Source organism: Callorhinus ursinus, unplaced genomic scaffold (genome assembly GCF_003265705.2).
Source record: "Callorhinus ursinus isolate GAN/ISIS: 27379988/994484 unplaced genomic scaffold, GSC_fseal_2.0 scaffold32, whole genome shotgun sequence".
Classification (NCBI taxonomy): Eukaryota; Metazoa; Chordata; class Mammalia; order Carnivora; family Otariidae; genus Callorhinus; species Callorhinus ursinus.
In genome coordinates this window covers 7,727,094-7,745,488 of record NW_027397094.1, presented here as the reverse complement: position 1 = coordinate 7,745,488, position 18,395 = coordinate 7,727,094, and the positions used below count along the sequence as shown (strand labels likewise).

General features: G+C 41.2%; 1 protein-coding gene across 2 annotated transcripts; it reads right to left on the bottom strand.

The window, feature by feature from the left end:
* Positions 1 to 747: 747 nt before the first annotated feature.
* On the bottom strand, positions 748 to 15,444 carry LIPF (lipase F, gastric type). 2 transcript variants are annotated; one of them, XM_025850953.2, is made up of 9 exons: positions 15,340 to 15,444; positions 15,048 to 15,165; positions 14,041 to 14,239; positions 12,835 to 12,944; positions 8,367 to 8,503; positions 6,659 to 6,805; positions 4,273 to 4,344; positions 3,620 to 3,691; positions 748 to 984 (listed from the first exon to the last, which is right to left on the bottom strand). In XM_025850953.2, the coding sequence occupies exons 1-9, from the start codon at positions 15,442 to 15,444 to the stop codon at positions 748 to 750; spliced, it is 1,197 nt and encodes a 398-aa protein (XP_025706738.1). The 2 variants fall into 2 exon arrangements, with proteins under 2 accessions (XP_025706738.1, XP_025706739.1); XM_025850954.2 differs by having other exon boundaries at positions 14,041 to 14,140.
* Positions 15,445 to 18,395: the final 2,951 nt, after the last annotated feature.

The window sequence follows — 18,395 nt, the reverse complement described above, 5'->3', positions numbered from 1 at the left end:
GTGGGTGCACCAACTGGTGGTGGTTGTATCTTCTGACTTAAACTATCAGTGGGGGTGTTTCTGGATCCTGTGGTTGCCAGAATGGTGACGGTAATGTAAAAAATCTTACGGTTGGTTGTCGCATGTTCTGTGGCCAAAGTCCAGAGATCGGGGGTAGAACAGCAGGAAGGATGGAGAACACACCTTGTGGCCCAACTTCCAGAACCACAGCTCCCTATTGCCAGTTGCTCTCTTCCCCCTAGGAAGTGAAAGTGAGCTGACCTTCATTCAGCTGATAGCTTAATTTGCCTTTTCATGGGGTTAAATAGGCAAAACAGCAAGGAATATCACCAGCGTACAGAGGGACAGAGTGAGCTTCAGCAACAACAGACCATAGAAAGCAATGTACTCAATCTCAAGCATGCACCAGAGAGGTCAGTATTCTATCCCATGACTATCTTTTGGTAACACTCATGACTCATGTCTCACAATCTGTGTTGAGTTTAGAAGATCATTGGGTTGGAAGGACTGAGAGAGACATTTCACCTCCCCACAAATGTGTTCTTCCAAGTGTTTCAAGACCCATCTTAAGTGAAAAATAAAAAAATGTAAAACTTCTGTGACATTCAAAATGACACCTGGAAAGATCGTTGATGCTAATATATTTCTGAAGTCAAAATTACAGAAAGAATCCCTGTATCCCAAACACCATGTGAGAGAGAAGAACTTATTCCGGAACAATAAATGGATAATTCTTTAAATGGGGAACTACTTATTATTTTCTCCCATCATAGAAACGATTTCGTTGTAAATTACTTGAGGGGCATCCATGGCCCAGATAAAATCCAAGTGATTGTAAGGAGGAATCTTCTTGTGGTAAATGAGGTTGGGTAGTTTGGAAAGCAGAAGGTCAACGTCTTGAGGGTCAGCCAACAAGTCATTGCCTCCGTTCCACACTGCAGTTGGCACATGCATGTCCGTCAAGTTGTAGTAGGGAGGTGTGGGCTAAAACACAAGAGAGAAAGAACCCTAGTGTTTATAGGTAACTACACTTTAAAGCCCAATACTTATTCCTTTGCTAGAGGATATTGCATTGGCTGATGACTTTTTCTACTGAGGTGTAATTAACACATAACATTGTATCAGTTTCAGGTGTGCAACATAATGATTTAATAGATGCATATATTGTGAAATAATCACCGCAATAAGTCTAGTTAATGTCCATCACCACACATAGTTACAAATTTTTTTCTTGTGATGAGAACTTTTAAGGTCCACTTTCTTGGTAACTTCCAAATAGACAATACAGCATTGTTAATTACAGTCACCATGCTGTACACGACATCCTCGGGACTTATTTATTGTATAAACTGGAAGTTTGTGCCTTTTGACCATCTTCATCCATTTCACCCACCCTGTGTCCCCCACACCTCTGGCAGCCAGCCATCTGTTCTCTGTATCTATGAACTCAGCCGTTGTTTTCATTTCCAGATTCCACGTATAAGTGAGATCATACAGTATATGTCTTTCTCTGTCTGACTTACTTCACTTAGCATAATGCCCTCAAGTTTGATCCATGTTGTTGCACATGGCATGATGGAGTTTTAGAAGGAGATTCTTACCAGTGATTCCTCAGAGAAAGTCACCTGTATCCACACAGCAAAGTGGATGCGATATGTTTTAGGTCAGTACTTCTCAAACTTGAAAGGGCCTGTGAATCACTTGCGGATCTTGTTAAAATGAAGATTCGGTATATCTGGGGGAAGAGCTGGGATTCTGCATTCCCAGGTGAATGCTGATCCTCTTGGTTCTGGACCATGCCTTGAATAGCAAGGCTTTAGATAACAATTCTTTACAAATTAAAAACTTAGATTTCTACCCACGCTCAAGAAAGTGGATTTGACTGGATTCTAACTGTAATAGACTCTTTCTACCCAGGCACTCTAAAGTATGATCTCGAAATATCTTGAGTCATTTATTTTGGCTTTGTATTGATTCACCAGTATGGTCAGTTGGTAGGTCAGTCAGTTCATTGAAGGGGTTGCATTTGTTGAATACTTACCTGATTTTACTTAATATTGGTTAAAATTCTGATAAAAGCTATCATCAGTCCCATTTGCTATTTCTAGAAGATCACCATTTACACGTAGATTTTAAAGAGGTTTACAAAGCAGGGCAAGGGAATAAGTAAATCATCACCAATTTTACCACTACCCACAGAGAACTTTGTTAGCTTTTTAGATCATATTCTCAAGATCACTAATCCAATATACTACATTTTTCTATATTCTCACTTTATGTAATAGCCAACTTGTGTCATAGCAAAATATTTCACCATATATAATTTTCCATAGTATTTTAACACTTTATTATAGTGGAGAAAGGGGTGTGGAGAATACTCATAATAATAAGCCCACTTTCCTTTATTCATGCTCCATTGTTCAAAGAGTTTTCCAGATGCTAGCTTCTGGCTCTTAAATTAGTGTCACTGCTCAGTTAGTTGAAGACCATCTGTGCTGTTTTGTGGCTTGGCTGGAGGGAAGGTGGGTTTGGGATTTGTTATTTTGGGTCCTTTAAGATGAAAGTCTCTGATGACAGAGCCCAGTAGAAAGGTAGATGCAAAGAATGACTGTGTTTTGGGGGTTTGAGGAGGCAATGGTTGGGGGGAAAAGTGTTTTCAATAATGTTTGATCTGATGGTACCTCTTTAAAGACATCAAAAATGTCACAAAAGGGGGGTCGTCTTCTCTACACGTAAGATATTGTGGTGAAGAGATAGAAATCCCTTGTAAACATCAAGTTGTGGAAGCAGATGAAAGTCAGTAGGGCTGCTCGGCCAATACTTGGGTGGAAAATTTGGGGTGGGGTAAGAAGGAACAGAAGAAAATTATAAAAACTGCAGAGTAGCTCTCCATTCAAATGTAGCCAGTGACGGTCTGAGGGTGTACCCTGAGCTGAGGGCTTGCAGACATTGCCTCATTCCCTATCTGGGTGGAGCGATGAAGCAATTCCTGTCTCAACGCCTCGGGGGGCCCCAGAGAGGATGGACTCCAAAGCAGCAGCAAGGGCAACGGGGTGGCCAGTATGTCTGCCTCTCTAAGAAGGCCCCTGTCTGCTGAGGAATATCTCCAGCCTTGACCTACAAGCACGCCATCCTAACATCTTACCTCTGGGAATATGGTGGAATCACTTCTCTGGCTGTTGACAAAGGAGGGGCTATTGTTGAAGAAGATCAGAGATTCCAGCTTTATCTCATGAACAGTTTGAATTATTGGCTTGTTGTATCAGCGAATTGCACTTCTGAAAGGAGAGGACTGTGTGCTGGACGGCTGGGATACAGGACAGGGCTGTGTAAGGGGGTGAGGGGTGATGTGTTCTAGGAGGTTCTTGCACGCGGTGGTGTGGTACCCTGAGCGCAGCTGATGGAGCAGAGTGTACAGAGGGAGAATGGAGACGGGGTGATGTCTGGCATGATGAAGGGATTCCAAGGAAATTATTGTCTACTTTCTAATTTCCTTAAGGATGAGTCTGGGCACCAACATTCCTTTGGAAAATATATGCATGATTATCATAATTTTACCTTTAACCTTTTATATCTTTGTCTTTCAAAATGTGAACAATTTCAACTTGAAGAAGCTTACCTGATGATAGTGCAGCATGTTCTGAGCCGGGCTGCCCCAGTCAAAAGCTTGGAACTTCCCAGACTTAACGGCCTAATGTAGAGAAATGAAGAACACAGGGAAATAAAAACTCTCCTTGCTATGTGAAAAACAAAATTCAGACACTTCCAGTTAGTTTATTTTTGATTTAAACAATTTTTGAAACATATTTCTCCTTCCAAAAACCAAGACCATCCAGGACCAGATATTTATACAAGTTTAAATGTGGCTTTACTTGAAATACTTTTTTCTCACATGCCCAGTCATCAAAAATCATTCGTTTCTTTGCTCCCCAAAGTGACTGTTTTCATAGGATTTTATTTATTTATTTATTTTAGAGAGAGAGAATGCACGCACACGAGAGGGGTGGGGAGGGGCAGAGGGAGAGGAAGAGAGAGAGAATCTTAAGCAGGTTCCACGTTCAGCACAGAGCCTGAGGCAGGGCTTGAGCTCATGACCCCAAGATCATGACCTGAGCCAAAATCAAGAGTCAGAAGCTCAACTGACTCAGCCACCCAGGAGCCCCTCATAGGATTTTCATTCACATGGACTGATAGTTATTTTCAGTGCCCCTGGTAAAGTGCCAGGGGTTCCGGTACACAAAAGAAGTTTTAACAGCATTTGAGAAATGATACCTGGGACCAGTGGAGGACGTCCTGAACCGATGTTCCCGCTGGATTATGTGATAGATACACATCCAAGCGACTCTAGAAAGCAAAGGCACCCACAGTTGTATATTTGGTTTCTTAAAAACAGCTAAGATTTAAGTTTTTCTGATCCAGGTCAAGTGCCTAAAGGCAGCATTTACCAAAGGAGATGAGCAACACAGTTGTATGCTGCTTTAGATCTTGCAAAGCATAATTGCATGAGCCAGTTTGTTTGATTTGTAGCCCCTCAATGAGGAGAACTCATCATCCCTTTTATCAAAATGGGAATCGGGGCTCAGAGAAGTTTAGAGAAATGTCCAATGTCATGCAGCTCATTATCAGGGTGGAGCCAGAGACTTTAATCTATCTCTAAATTCTCAGCTTCCATTCTTCTCTACCCAGTGCCGGAGTGCTGTAGATGTCATGTCCACACACAAGCCTTTTGCTTTGCAGACCTCTGTATGCATATATAAGGAGACATATGTATGTACACATCATATATGTGATGGTCAGTATACACGTACAGGATATTTACAATGGTTGTGCCATCCTGGTATCCTATCAGTGTCCTAATCCACCATGATCAGACCCCAGACAACAAACTGAAATCTGTGTCTCAGCTTGCATAGACTAGTTCATAGTGGGTCTTAGTGCCACTCTATGGAGGACCATGGCTAATGGCAAACAAATTGACCATTATCATAGAAGAATGAAATCTTTCTTCACATAATGTTCATGCAGAAGGATGAAATCTCTAATTTCCTTTGCTCCTCGTCTCTATTTTTACTATGGTTTTTCTCAGAAGGCTCTTATGAATGGAATGCAGTAATTTGTTCTGCCTTTTCTTAGTGTGACAAGGGTAGATGGCTCCGTCATACTCCACATACAAAATGGCAGCCATTCCCAAATCCATGGAGAGGGAATCGCTTGCAAGACAGAAGGATGAGACTTTTATTTACCATCCAAAATAGAAACTAAGGAAAATTCCCTTTGTTCATATATATTTTAAAATACCCAAAGATTCTGATCAACATTGAGAAAGAGGACTGGATATCCTTGATTTCCATGAGGGCAGGAACGTATCTGTGTTTTCACCTTCGTGTTCCCAGTAGCTACAACACTTGGTAGTGCCCCAATAAATATTGTTTGGCGAGTATTCTACCTGAAGGTAGAATTTTACCTTCTTGTCAATGAACTTGGTTTTCTTAGGTGTTCAAGGGCATATAACTTAACCGACAACTCTGAGGGAGGATAATTGTCAGTATATAATAGTATTAGTAGCAAAACATATGCTATTCTTATGAGCCATATGCTTTGAACTATATTCTCCATGCTTTACACGTATTAGTTCATTTAATCTCCACAATAATACATTGTGGACAAGGAAACCAAGACAGATGAGTGCGACTCAGCTCCAAAGATAGGATTTGAATTTAGGCTCTTACCCTGAATCCATACTCTTCACTACTTTTGATACTGCACTTTGTCGTATATGTTTTAAAACCCAAACCCAATTCAAAGCAAGTGAAATAGCCAGATAAAGAACATGGACAAAAGCTAACATAAAGAGTTGCTGTGAAATAAATTTTATAAAATTTATGGGAATGACTATCAGCATTAAGGACATTTATTCAATGCTTAGACATTGGCAGAGGAGCCTGCCAAAATATATGGTTCACTGAGTCCCCTCACAGAATTGAAATGTTACATCAATTACTTAGGTGGTCAGAAGTGAGTAGTGCTCACTATCTACTACTTTTTCTACATGGTGTTTACTTTAGGGGGGCACTTGGGTGACAGCAGGGAGCTGGAGGGAATGAAACTGGGAGCAATGATGTGACTTCCCTTGGGCTTATCTACATAGCATGGACACAATTCTGAAGCTACACCTAGTTTTTTGTTTTGTTTTTGTTTTAAGGAGACTCCACACCCAGCATGGAGCCCAACACAGGGCTTGAACTCACGACCCTCAGATCAAGACCTGAGCTGAGATCAAGAGTTGGAAGCTTAACCAACTGAGCCACCCAGGCACCCACTACTCCTAGTTTTTTTTTGTTTTGTTTTTTTGTTTTTTTAGAATACCATGTCTAAGTGATGGTAGGACAAGTCATCAAAATTTGCTCAAAATATTCAGAATAGAAACGTCAATGCAGGGGCACCTGGGTGGCTCAGTCGTTAAGTGTCTGCCTTTGGCTCAGGTCGTGATCTCAGGGTCCTGGGATCAAACCCCGCATCGGGCTCCCTGTTCAGCAGGGAGCCTGCTTCTCCCTCTCCCTCTCCCCCTGCTTGTGTTCCCTCTCTCGTTGTGTCTCTCTGTCAAATAAATAAATAAATAAAATCTTAAAAAAAAAAAGAAATGTCAATGCATACAAACCATGTTCAAGTTCTTAGTGTCAAATCCACAAATGATGAATAAGGCATTGCTGCAGAGGAGATCCACCGTCTCACGGGAACACACCTCAGTAGCAAGAAAGTGATCAAAAAAGTGGTGTGGGTAGAATATTTTGTCACCAAAGATAAGCTGAAAAATAAAAGCATCAGTAGAGGTTTGTAAAAATTAAGCAGCAGAGAAGACTCATTAATTTGTCTAGTTTACTGGTACAGGTGTGAAATGGCTGATGAGATTTTCATATTTCTTTATGTTGTTTCAGGAATTTCATATACTTTTTCTCATTTAATTCCCACAATAAATTTGGGGAATGGACCGGGCAGATGACCAACCTTGAATACTTACTGTTCCATTGAGAAACGTAGTGGCTGCCGAGAAGAAGTATAAGACACAAAGAGTTACAGTCTAGTTGGGCTAATAAGTGTTATGAAATAAAATCATGAAACAACGTGGCAGGATGTCATAACTAAGTGTCAAGATGTGTTATTTCAGCAATAAATCATGACAAGATCAAGAGCCAAAATGGTGACTCAGCCATATTTTCAGCAAAGACTTTGGAAGGATTTGCCTCAACTCTTCTTGAGGAAAAGACATTTGGTTATCCCCATATTATGCATGAGGAAATGGGAGGCTAAGAAATAGTTGGGATCTTGTGCGAACTAGATCTGACTATAAAGTTCATAAATTCTCTAAAGCTAGCATCCTGACCCAAACCTCAAGCCTCTGACTTAAGGTCTAACACTTATTATTATTATTTTTAAACCAACTATCTACACTGCCTATCAGAAAATCTGAGCACAGGAAGGAAAGAAACACCTGCATTAATGCAGCCAGTCATGATACTCAAGTTCATCCCAAATTTTCACGTTTTGAACAAAAGCTTTACAAATGTAGTTTGACTGTAGATAAAGTCTCAGGCTTTCGACATACAAGTTAGTTCAGAGTGAAAAGAAATGAATAGTACAAAACCACAGAAGGAAATAGCAATCATTATGTTCTAGGGCCTGCAGTAAAACTGTTTTCCTGAAGGAAGTTGTGTCAGTGTCTGTGTGAGTTGGTTTCGGTAAGTGGGAGATGTAGGTGATTAAGTGCTGGAAAAACAAAGATCTTTAATTCCCTCTGATGTGTGCCTACTATACAAGACACTTAATATTTACGGGTTATTGCAATCCACACTCCTGCCCTCTGGAACCCCATTTAAAGGGGAAGCTCTTAAGAAAAGTTTTGGAAAGCCAAGGGCATTTGATGAAGGGTCTCAAGGTGCTTGCCTCAAGGAGCATTGTTTCTCTTTTTCCCTCTCCTTCGCTTTTTTTTCTACCCTCCCCCTTTCTGGTTTTCTTGGTGCAGGTGATTTAGGCTTCTTCTTTGACTGGTTTTGTTTTTATTTCTCCTTCCCTGAATCATGGTTTTCATACAGCTATGAAGGAAACGAAACGTTTGTGAAGGGGACCAACACTCCCAGTATCGCTAACCTATGTAAAGCAACTGAGAATGCAGAAATAAAGGGGGATCTCAGCGGTTGTAATGGGGATTCAACCATGGTCAGTGCTAGTCAAGAACTCAAGCACGCATGTGCACATTTCCACTCTTGGCCAGAAACATGGTTGTCCACGTGGTGTTTCTCTTCTCTTTCCCTCACTCTGAGACCGAGGACAATTTGATATCTTAGATTCAGTTAAAGCGAATCGCATACCTTGAAGAGGAATGAAGGAACAAGCATGAGTTTGTTTAGCAGGGTTTTGGTGTACTTCACAGTGGCAACTGGAGCTAATGCAGAGAAGGTTTTGATTCTTTCAGCCAGCTTGGGATTGGTAGAAAAGGCGATGAAACCTGAAACAGAACGACAAGGAACCAGTGAAGAAGGAGTGTGTGTGTGTGTGTGTGTGTGTGTGTGTGTGTGTGTGTGTGTGTGTGTGTTTTACAAGTGGACATTATTTTGGATTTACTCAGAGTGCCATTTACTAAGAGAGAGAAACTTGTTCAGAGTGATCACATTTTAGTGTATTTGTTTTATTTTCATAGATTCTCTCTAGGAACATGCATGAGGCTAGAACTTGTAAAAAGTTAAAATAAATTCTTGCATCACCCCATTAGAAAACAGGGCAACTTACAATTCGCATGGGGTGATAAAGAGTTATTTATACTACATATAGGATTTGATGAGTTCAAATTCATGTCATCACAATGAGATAATTAGCATTTAATATGAGTAGGGTATGTAAGTGAGAAGATTGAAAAAGTTTTAAATCTGACCAAACAAGATTTGAATCCTGGCTACGTGGTTTACCAGTTTTGTGACCTTGGACAAATCACTTAAGCACTACGAGCCTCATTTTCCTCATCTGAAACGTGGGGCTAATAATAATGAGTGCTTCAGTAGGTTTTTTTAGGAACCAAGTGAGGCGAGTTATAGAAGGTATTTTATCAGGACACTAGTCACATTGTAAGTGCTGGACAAGTGACTAGACACAATAATTCAAACATCTACACACGGTAAATATACTCAACTCTTGACTGTAATTGATTGCTCTTATGAACGGTAGCATATTAGTAGATTGGGATGTGATCAAAGAGTTATTAAGCTAAACTCTATACAATCAAACTACATAGGATAATCTCTCCCCACGGTTTATAATGGCATATTGATTAGACACAAGAATGACCTGAAAAAAATAAAAAAGACTTTCAAATGTAAACACCTACCTCACCTACCTCAGCCTAATTCTGCTTAAGGAAGAATGGTGTTCTTGGTTGCCTAATTCTGCAGATTACAGCAAGCCTATCACCCAGAAAAAGCAAGAATCACACTTGAAGAGTTAGCTTGGGTGTCTATAGGTCCCCTCACTGTCAGGACAGGTGACTTCCCCGAATACATTTGCTTGCTCAGAATAAACAATCCTATTTGAGACACAATCCTAACAAGGATACTTATCTGACTTTCCAGTACACAGAAGATTAAAAGATGCAAATTCAAAGCAGAAACACCTCCCAGAAATCTATGAGTGTGGTAACAGCAATGACAAGGTATCCATTAGTGACAAAGAAGAGTAGAATGTTCAAAATTCACATGACTCCAAAGAGCGGTAGTTTGGTGTCATTTAGTGTCGGTTCTACTCATCTCAATAAATCCTAGGAAACTGTTGCATTGCATCTCAAGGCAATAATTTTATAACCTTAGATCATCGAGGAAAGGTTAACTCTGTTCAGTGGGTGTTCTTTAAGATGCAGCAGTGTGTCTTAAGTTAAGGCAGACTTCCCTCCAAAATAATGAAAGTTTTGTATGGTTTTGGAAACTGAAGGAGTCAATTTTAGTAATCTAGAACATCTCCCCGTTTTTAACAAAGGATTTTGAGGGGTGCCTGAGTGGCTTGTTTGGTTGAGTGTCCGACTCTTGATTTCGGCTCAGGTCATAGATCTCAGGGTTGTGAGATCGAGCCCCATGTCAGGCTCCATGCTCAGTGGGAAGTCTGCTTGGGATTCTCCCTCTCCTTCTGCCCGTCTCCCTGCGCAAATGTGTGCATGCTCTCTCCCTCTCTAAAATAAATAAATAAATAAATAAATAAATAAATAAATAAATAAATAAATCTTTAAAAAAAAAAAAAAGGATTTGAGTCGATTGCTGACCACATGTGATTGATGCTGTGCTGCACTGTCCAGATTCTTCTTCATGTCCGAGGCATTTATTCAACCCTAGAGGCAGGGAAGTTTGTGACTCCTCTCTAATTTTACTTTTGCCCAAGAGAATCCAAGGTTCTCAACGAATTCAAGGGAATCCCCTCCCAGGGCAGTCTGCATTGAATGGCTGGTCAGCAGGTGGGTCACCTAGTCCCACTCAAAGACTCTGAAGAGCCATCTCAGACAGAGTTGGCGGAGACCTTTTGGGGACCGCGTCATGTCCCAGCTTCTCCCTCTGCCTAGTCTTGCTTTTCTGCCCTTTACCCTAGCAGTGTTTACTTATAAAACACCCTGAATACTAATCCTCATCTCCTTGAGAACATGACCTACGATGTAATGACAAAGGACACTGGGAAGCTCTTTGTCACTGACATTTTTCTCTAAAATTCTATAGGAGAGTGGTGCCTGGGTGGCTCAGTCGGTTAAGCATCTGCCTTCGGCTCAGGTCATGATCCCAGGGTCCTAGGATTGAGCCCCATGTGAGGCTCCCTGCTCAGCGGGGAATCTGCTTCTCCCTCTGCCCACTCATGCTCACTCTCTCTCAAATAAATAAATCAACTCTTTAAAATTCTGTAGGTGAGATCCATGTGCCCGCCACCAACTTCATCCACTTCCCTGCATAGATGTCTACATATGGACGCTCTGATTGCCTAGCTTCATGGCAGGGACTCAGGTCATCAGCTGAGAGTCGGGACTAGTGTAAAAACACATCGTTATTCCTCCCCTGTGACCCCACCTTCGCCTTCTGCTTCCACCCTTTTCCTTCCATTTATAGCTTTCTCTTGTCCGCTCTTGAACTCACCGGATTATGCTTTCATCCCAACCACTCCTCTGAGGTTGCTGTTAGGAAGGTTCCCTACACCTGTCCGGCTGCCAAATCCAATGGTCCCTTCTTAGACTTCAGTTCACATGATTCATCAGTAGCCTCTTCCACAGTTGACCACCTTCTCCTTCTTAAAACACGTTCTCTCCTTGACTTCCAGAGCACCAGGGACTCCTGGCTCCATCATAGCACTGTCACCATGACTCCTCAGCTCCTTTGTCTGACTCCTCCTCATCTTCTAAATTAAGAGCAGCCCAGGGCTTAGTCCTCGGGCTCCTCCTCTTTCCTGAACTCACTCCATTGGTTATTGCGTCCTGTCTCACGTACATTTTGTGTTTTCAGTCCAGTCCTCTCTCCTGAACTCCAGATTTGTATCATTACTCAACTGCTTGGCCTTCCACTTAGATCTCCAACAGGTATCCGACACCCAACAGCAAGAGAACAGAGCCCCTGTGCCCCTGGACCATATCAGCCCTTCTCACAGCCGACCCCCTCGTGGGTTGGGCATCTCCATTGCTCTAGGTGCTCAGGCCACAAACCTTGTGTCATCCCGGACTCCTCTCTTTCCCTTACACCCTGTATCCAGTGTGGAGGCAAGTCCTGTAGGTTCCACTTCCAGAACACATTTAGAACCTAACCGTGCACCACAGCTACCCACCCGCATCCAGGTCACAAGCATGCCTCGAATGGGTTACTCTAAGAGTCCTCTCCCTAGGTCCTCTACCCAGTTCTTTCTCCCCATTGGCAACTGGAGGGATCCTGTTAACAGGACCTTGTAACTTCTAATCCTGTTGAGGATCCTGAGGTCGGATCCTGGTACTCCTCTTTTCAAAACTCTACTCTGGTTTCCCTTTTTACTCAGAGTAAGAGCTGCAATCCCCATAACAGCCAAAAAGCCCCGAATAGTCCTCCTTCCTTAGACCACACCCCCATCTCGTCTCTTGCTTTCCGTCTGATTCAGCCATACAATGAATCACCTCATCACCCTTCCTTGAACTGGCTGCAACCTCAGACCGTTTGCACTTGCTGTTCCCTCTTCCCAGAACATCAGTCTTTCAGGTGTACACATGGCTCACCCCCACCGCCCACCTCCTTCACGCCTTTATTCAGAGAGCTGGTGGTATTCTCTATCTGAACTCGCTGTGTCCCCTCTGATGCTCCCTAATAGGCTTTCCTGATTTATTTGCTTCCCAAGCATTACCATTATCTAACCTACTCTATATTTTACTTTTTAATCCTTGTTACTTTCTCTGCCTCCCCACTGGAGTATCTGTAGCACAAGGAGGGAAATTTTCATCTCCTTTATTTATTGCTATATTCTTAGGACACATTGCAGGTGCTCCATAAATGTGGTTGAATAGATGGAAGACATTCAGTCCAGAGGCCAGGAGGTGCAGTATCTCAAGGCATGGGCTTGGGAGTCCTGATACCAGCCTGAGCTGGTATCTGAGCTACCCTATTTGCCCTACCTGTGTTACCTTGCACAAATTATCTACCCTCGTGTTTTGTTTCCCCATATATAGAGTAGGAATGGTAATTGTCCCTATATCACTGGATTGTTGCAGCCATTCCTTTATATGATGAACGGAAAGCGATTAGCAAGATGACCAACATGCCTGGGTCTATACAAACAAAACCACCTGCTTCAGCTGCTTTTACCTACCAATGGTGGTACCCTGGGAATGGCCAACATAGTGTAGCTTATCCTGTCCGGTTTTCTTTAAAATTAAGTCAATCGTGGCTGGAAGGTCGTATTTAGCCATCTCATCAAAGCTGCAAGAAAAACAAAGACAAAATAACACTGAATACATTTCCTTGCCATAATTTCTAAAAGTCAAGCGTATTTATAGCTAAACCTCTCTTTGAGAAAGAGAAACCTGGATTCTCTAAGCATTGCTGCTTATAGACCATTAGTTAGTGTCAGGTGCTTTTGTGGGGGGGGTGGCTTTTTATCAAGAGCTGACATCATTTCTGAAGCAGAACAGTACAGCTGCAACTTACTCCAAACAAGAGAGCATCTGTAGGTGGGGATTCTTTTTATCCCTAAAAATGAATGTCAGACTTAATCATCATTTGTATGCAGTGTTCCGGTGCCAATTGAGATGAATCATATCGCCCTCTCTTTTACTCCCCAGAGATCAGCCAGAATAATCTGTTGAAAATGAAAATGGGATTCTGCCACTGCCTTGTTGGAAACTGTTCAGTGGCTTCTCCTTGCGTGAAGGGTGAGCTCTGAGGCCCTCAGCATGGCCCGCGGAGCCCACCTGACCTATCTCTCTTTCTCACCACTCCAGAGACATGGGCTTCCTTTCAGGTCTTGGAACACTCAGAGCCCTTCTGTACCTCAGCAGCATCACCGAAATCTCTTCTTTTCCCCCTTCCATCAGCACTTTCCAGGAATGGGGCACAAGAGGGCCAGAGATAGGAAACCCTGGAAAAGCTTTCCACGGTGTCCGATTTCACGCCCCCTCCCCCACCTCACTTTCGATGGTGACTTGGGTTCTTGAACCCCCAACTGAATTTGGACATCCTCCCAAATCTCCACGGATGTTCCTTTTGGAATCTGCGGCGGGCAGCGAATTTCCATACTTCAGTCATTTCTCTCATTCCATTTGGAAAAGCATATTCAGGAAATTGGGCTAATCATGCATACCGAGATCATAGAAAATGTGAAGGAAAAGCTACCCTTGGACTGAGGTGTATGGAAGAATCCAAGAAGGTATTAGAATAAAAATGACTTGCTTTCTTCCTACCGAGAGTGTAATATATTAAAATGGGACTGGACTGGAATATGCATGCATGAATACCCATGCTTTTTAGACTCAATGTTTATTTTTCATTGTCCATCTTTCCTGTCCCCTTTCTTTACCTGAAAGCCCAGAATTCAACTGAGTCTGGGGAGAAGTATAGGTTTCTCCTGGCCCAGGTGTTTCCCCTGCTGTTGCCCAGCCACACATCATAACCTGCGTCTGCCAGAATGAAGGCCAGGCTGTTGTTGGGCAGGTTGGAGATCCAGTTTGTGGCTGATGCGAGCAAACCATGCTGCAAAAATGCAACAGGTCTCCGGCCTGAGGGAGAAAATCATATCCAAGCTTTATGCACTCATTCCTCATTCTCAGATAAACACGAAGACAGAAATAGGCTTTCAGACGACTAGAATTAAATACGTTTGCTTGATTGAGTTGAATATTTGAATATATTATCTTAATCGTGGTGGTGGTTTCTCAAGTGACACAATGTATCAGATTGTGCATTTTAAACATGTGCAGTTTATTGTAGGCTAATTATACCTCAGAAAGCTATTGAAAAACTTATATTCTAAGGAAGTTCAGCGTGATGTTAAGTGGATTGTGACTGGTAAAGTGATACGTGATGTTGCTTAATTTTATCCTTTTGTACTTCACAATTTTCCCGCGATGAAAACAAGATAAATTTTTATTTAAGTGACATTTATCTGTTTGGGAAATGAGCCTCAAATCGCCTCCCCATCCTCCTTACTGTAATACACATCCTGGCTAATGCTTCCTGGTCCTCCAGGACTCAGCTTAGTTATTACTTCTAGAGCACGTTTTCCTTGACCTCCACTAGCTGAGTTAGGCACCTTTGCCAGAACTTCCAGTTCAATATCCTCTGGAGAGTTCTAGCTTTGCACTTACCACATATTATTATAACCATCTGTTCATGCATCTCATTGACTTGATGGTAATCTCTTTGAAGACCGGAGATAAGGTTTTGTCATTGCTGCATTTCCAGAATGAGCAAGACTCATTAAGTCCTTAGGGAGAAATGAAAGGAGGAAGGGAGGGAGGAAGGAAACAAGGATGGAATGAAAGGAAGAAAAGAGAGAGGGAGAGAGGGAGGGAGGGAGGATTATACCTATATTCTCTGAATTTTTCTTCCCATAAGGAATTCTGTTGATCCCGAGTATATAACCATCTTCAGTCACGACATCATACTCTTCACTTGGGTATCCCCAATAGGCGATCATCTGACTCTGACGAGGAAAAACAAAGCTTTTAGATTTAGTTGAGTTTTTAAATGCATCCAGTAAGTAGATGCTGTTAGTTATTCTTGATCTGTCATGTAAAAGCTTCCACTGGCCATGATTCTAAGTCATGGCACTTGCTCTTGGTTCCATAGTGTCCCCACCCCCACCCTGGTAACTTACAATATTCATAGTCACTTCAGGGCTTATAGGATGTAATTTTCCAAAGTAACCATGTGTAGATCCAAGTGCAGATATCAAACTTGTCACTGTTAATAGCAACCACATTTTTGTCTTACCTGAAAAAGAAGAGTAACCAGTGCCATGACTAGCCCATTATACTTTCATAATACTTGTATTTTTGTGCTAATTTTACCTTCATGCAAAGTAGAGAAAGGCTTAGGTTTGATTATATTCTGTTGGGCAATAAACTGGGACATGTGGATGTCAGCATAAGTATTTTAATGCTTCGCATGTTTTCACTCTACTTGATTCCACAAATGTGTCTATAACCACAGATGTGTCTAAAACCATCTATATGTTTGCGGATGTTCACTACAGCATTGTTTATAATAGGAAAGATTGGGAATGACTTAAGTGCCTATCAGCAGAGAACATAATCTTATAAATTATTGTGTAAACCATACAACAGAATGTCATGCATATTGCTTAAAAAAAAAGTGAGACACAAATCAAAACTGCAATGAAATACCACCTCACACCTGTGCGTGGTTATTACCAAAAGACAAGAAACAACAAGCGCAACAAGTGTTGGCAAGGATGTGGAGAAAAGGGAACCCTTGGGCACTCACTATTGGTGGGAATGTAAGTTGGTGCAAAAATAGTACGGAGGTTCCTCAGAAAAATTATAAATAGAACTATCATATAATTCAACAATTCCACTTCTGAATATTTAGCCAAAGAAAACAAATACCACTAACTCAGAAAGATATCTGCACCCCCATGTTCACTGCAGCATTATTTACGATAGCCAAGACATGGAAGCAATGTAAGTGTCCATTGATAGATAAATCGATAAAGAAAATGCCACACACACACACACACACACACACACACACACACACACTGAAATACTACTCAGCCTTTAAAAAGAAGGAAATCTTGCCATATAGGACAACATGGATGGACCTCAAGGGCATCCTGCTAAGTGAAATAAGTCAGAGAAAGACAAATACTGTATGATCTCATTTATATGTGGCATCTAAAACAAACAAACAAAAACACCAAAACAAAAAGCAAAACAACTGAACTCCTGGATACAGAGAACAGATGGGTGGTTACCAGAGGCAGGGAGGTGGAGGAGGAACGAAATGGAAGAAGCAGATTAAAAAGTACAAACTCCCAGCTATAAAATAAATAAATCGGGGGGATATAATGTACAGCATGGAGACTATAGGCAATAATAATATTGTATTGTATTTTTTAAAGTTGCTAAGAGAGTAGATCTTAAAGGTTTCCATCATAAGAAAAAATAATTCTGTAACTATGTGTGGTGATGGATGTTAACTAGATCTATTGTGGCGATCATTTCACAGTATATGCAAATCATTAATGTTGTACACTTAAAACGGATATAAATGTTATATATCAATTGTATTTAAATTAAAAAATAAAAAGAAGAAAATACTATAACACTCTCTCCCCAAAGAGAAAAAAGTGAGATACATATGTATGTATTTATATGAAAAGTTATCTTAGGTGGATTGTAAAAACAAGGCACAGAATATCGTTCCTTTGGTGTATGTAGTACAGTGCACGTAATACCATTTATAAAATTAAAAAGGTCTCATCTGAAAAGTAAAATTAGAACAACAAAATTTTTAGGCATCTTGTAGTTATAAAGCAATACTGCCCAGTGACAAAATGTGCTTGCTATAAAATGAATGAATTAATTTTTTTACTCTGAGCTACCTGGAAAAACTGAGTTGCCCAATTTAAAATTTACCAGACTTGCTTGTCAACATGTGATGCTTGGGGCAGCTGGTCAGCATTTTCTCTTGGACAATAAAGAATCCCCCTTACACTCAAACTTATTAGAACTAAATTGATGTTCTTTTCCATTTTTCCACTTTTATTGAAATTACAATTTATAACCCTTTTCCAAAGGACCACTTTTATAGCCCTTTACTTTTCTGATCTTGTGATGGCAATTATCACTTATTTCTCAGCATAGACAAATTATTTGACATTAGACCCAGAACATCTAAACCCCCTTCTATGTTGTAATCACCAACTACATGTTTGAGAAGCTTCAGATATTAAGCTGGTGAAAAAGCCTCAAGGGAGAAGTGATATTTGTCCTCAAATATTTGAAGAGATGCCATATGGCGGACAGTCTTAAATCAATTCATGTTTAGTGGGTCAGAAATAAGTCATTCAATAAATATTTGTTAAGAAACTACTAAGTGCTGGAACACCTGGGAAGCTCAGTCAGTTAAGCATCTGCCTTCAGCTCAGGTCATGATCTCGGGGTCCTGGAATCAAGTCCCACGTCAGGTTCCCTGCTCAGGGGGGAGTCTGCTTCTCCTTCTCCCTCTGCCCCTCCCACCCACTCGTGCTCTCTCTCTCCTCTCTCTCTCAAATAAACAAATAAATAATCTAAAAAAAAAAACTACTGAGTACTAGGAGCAATATATGGAGGTCACACGTGGAAAGATTTTAATTCTGTATTGTGAAGAGCTTTGTAAGATTCGAATCATTGGACTCAAGTGGGATTCTTTGGAAAGTAGTGATTTCTCAGTTGCTGATGTTTCAACACAGGCAGTATAACCAGTTGTCATAATTCATGTAGAACACTTAGCATACTTTGCAACTTACAGGAAAGCCAGACTGAAGCTCTCCAGACCTCAAGCTGACCCTCTGGTCTAAGAGTTTGGCCACTTATTTAGTGTAGGATTAGATATAATAGTGTCCCTTACAAATGGAATTTTAACCATGTCTTTACAAAGATATTTTAGAAAGTACATAAAGACCAACCAGCAGTGTTCTAACATTCAAGCCAGAAGGGTTTGACCACATATTTCAAGGAGCCATAATTTTATACCATCTATTGCCTCATTAAGTAATCTGGCATTGTAAAGTGAGGACACTTAACCTATGGTTTAAGTTATAGGATGTCCCAACAACCCAGTTGTAAACATGGGCTCAAAGATGTTCAGGGGCAGGTTAGGTGTGCTCAAAATGCCCATGGACCAGCTCTAAGATGATACCAGTAGCTA

Excerpts from the sequence above, each read along its gene's own strand:
- LIPF (XM_025850953.2), bottom strand. The coding sequence starts at position 15,444 with ATGTGGTTGCTATTAACAGTGACAAGTTTGATATCTGCACTTGGATCT. Across the intron at positions 12,945-14,040 it reads GTTGAATTCTGGGCTTTCAG|CTTTGATGAGATGGCTAAAT; the intron begins GTAAAGAAAGGG and ends TTTTTCTTGCAG. Across the intron at positions 4,345-6,658 it reads ACACTAAGAACTTGAACATG|AGTCGCTTGGATGTGTATCT; the intron begins GTTTGTATGCAT and ends TTTGCTTTCTAG.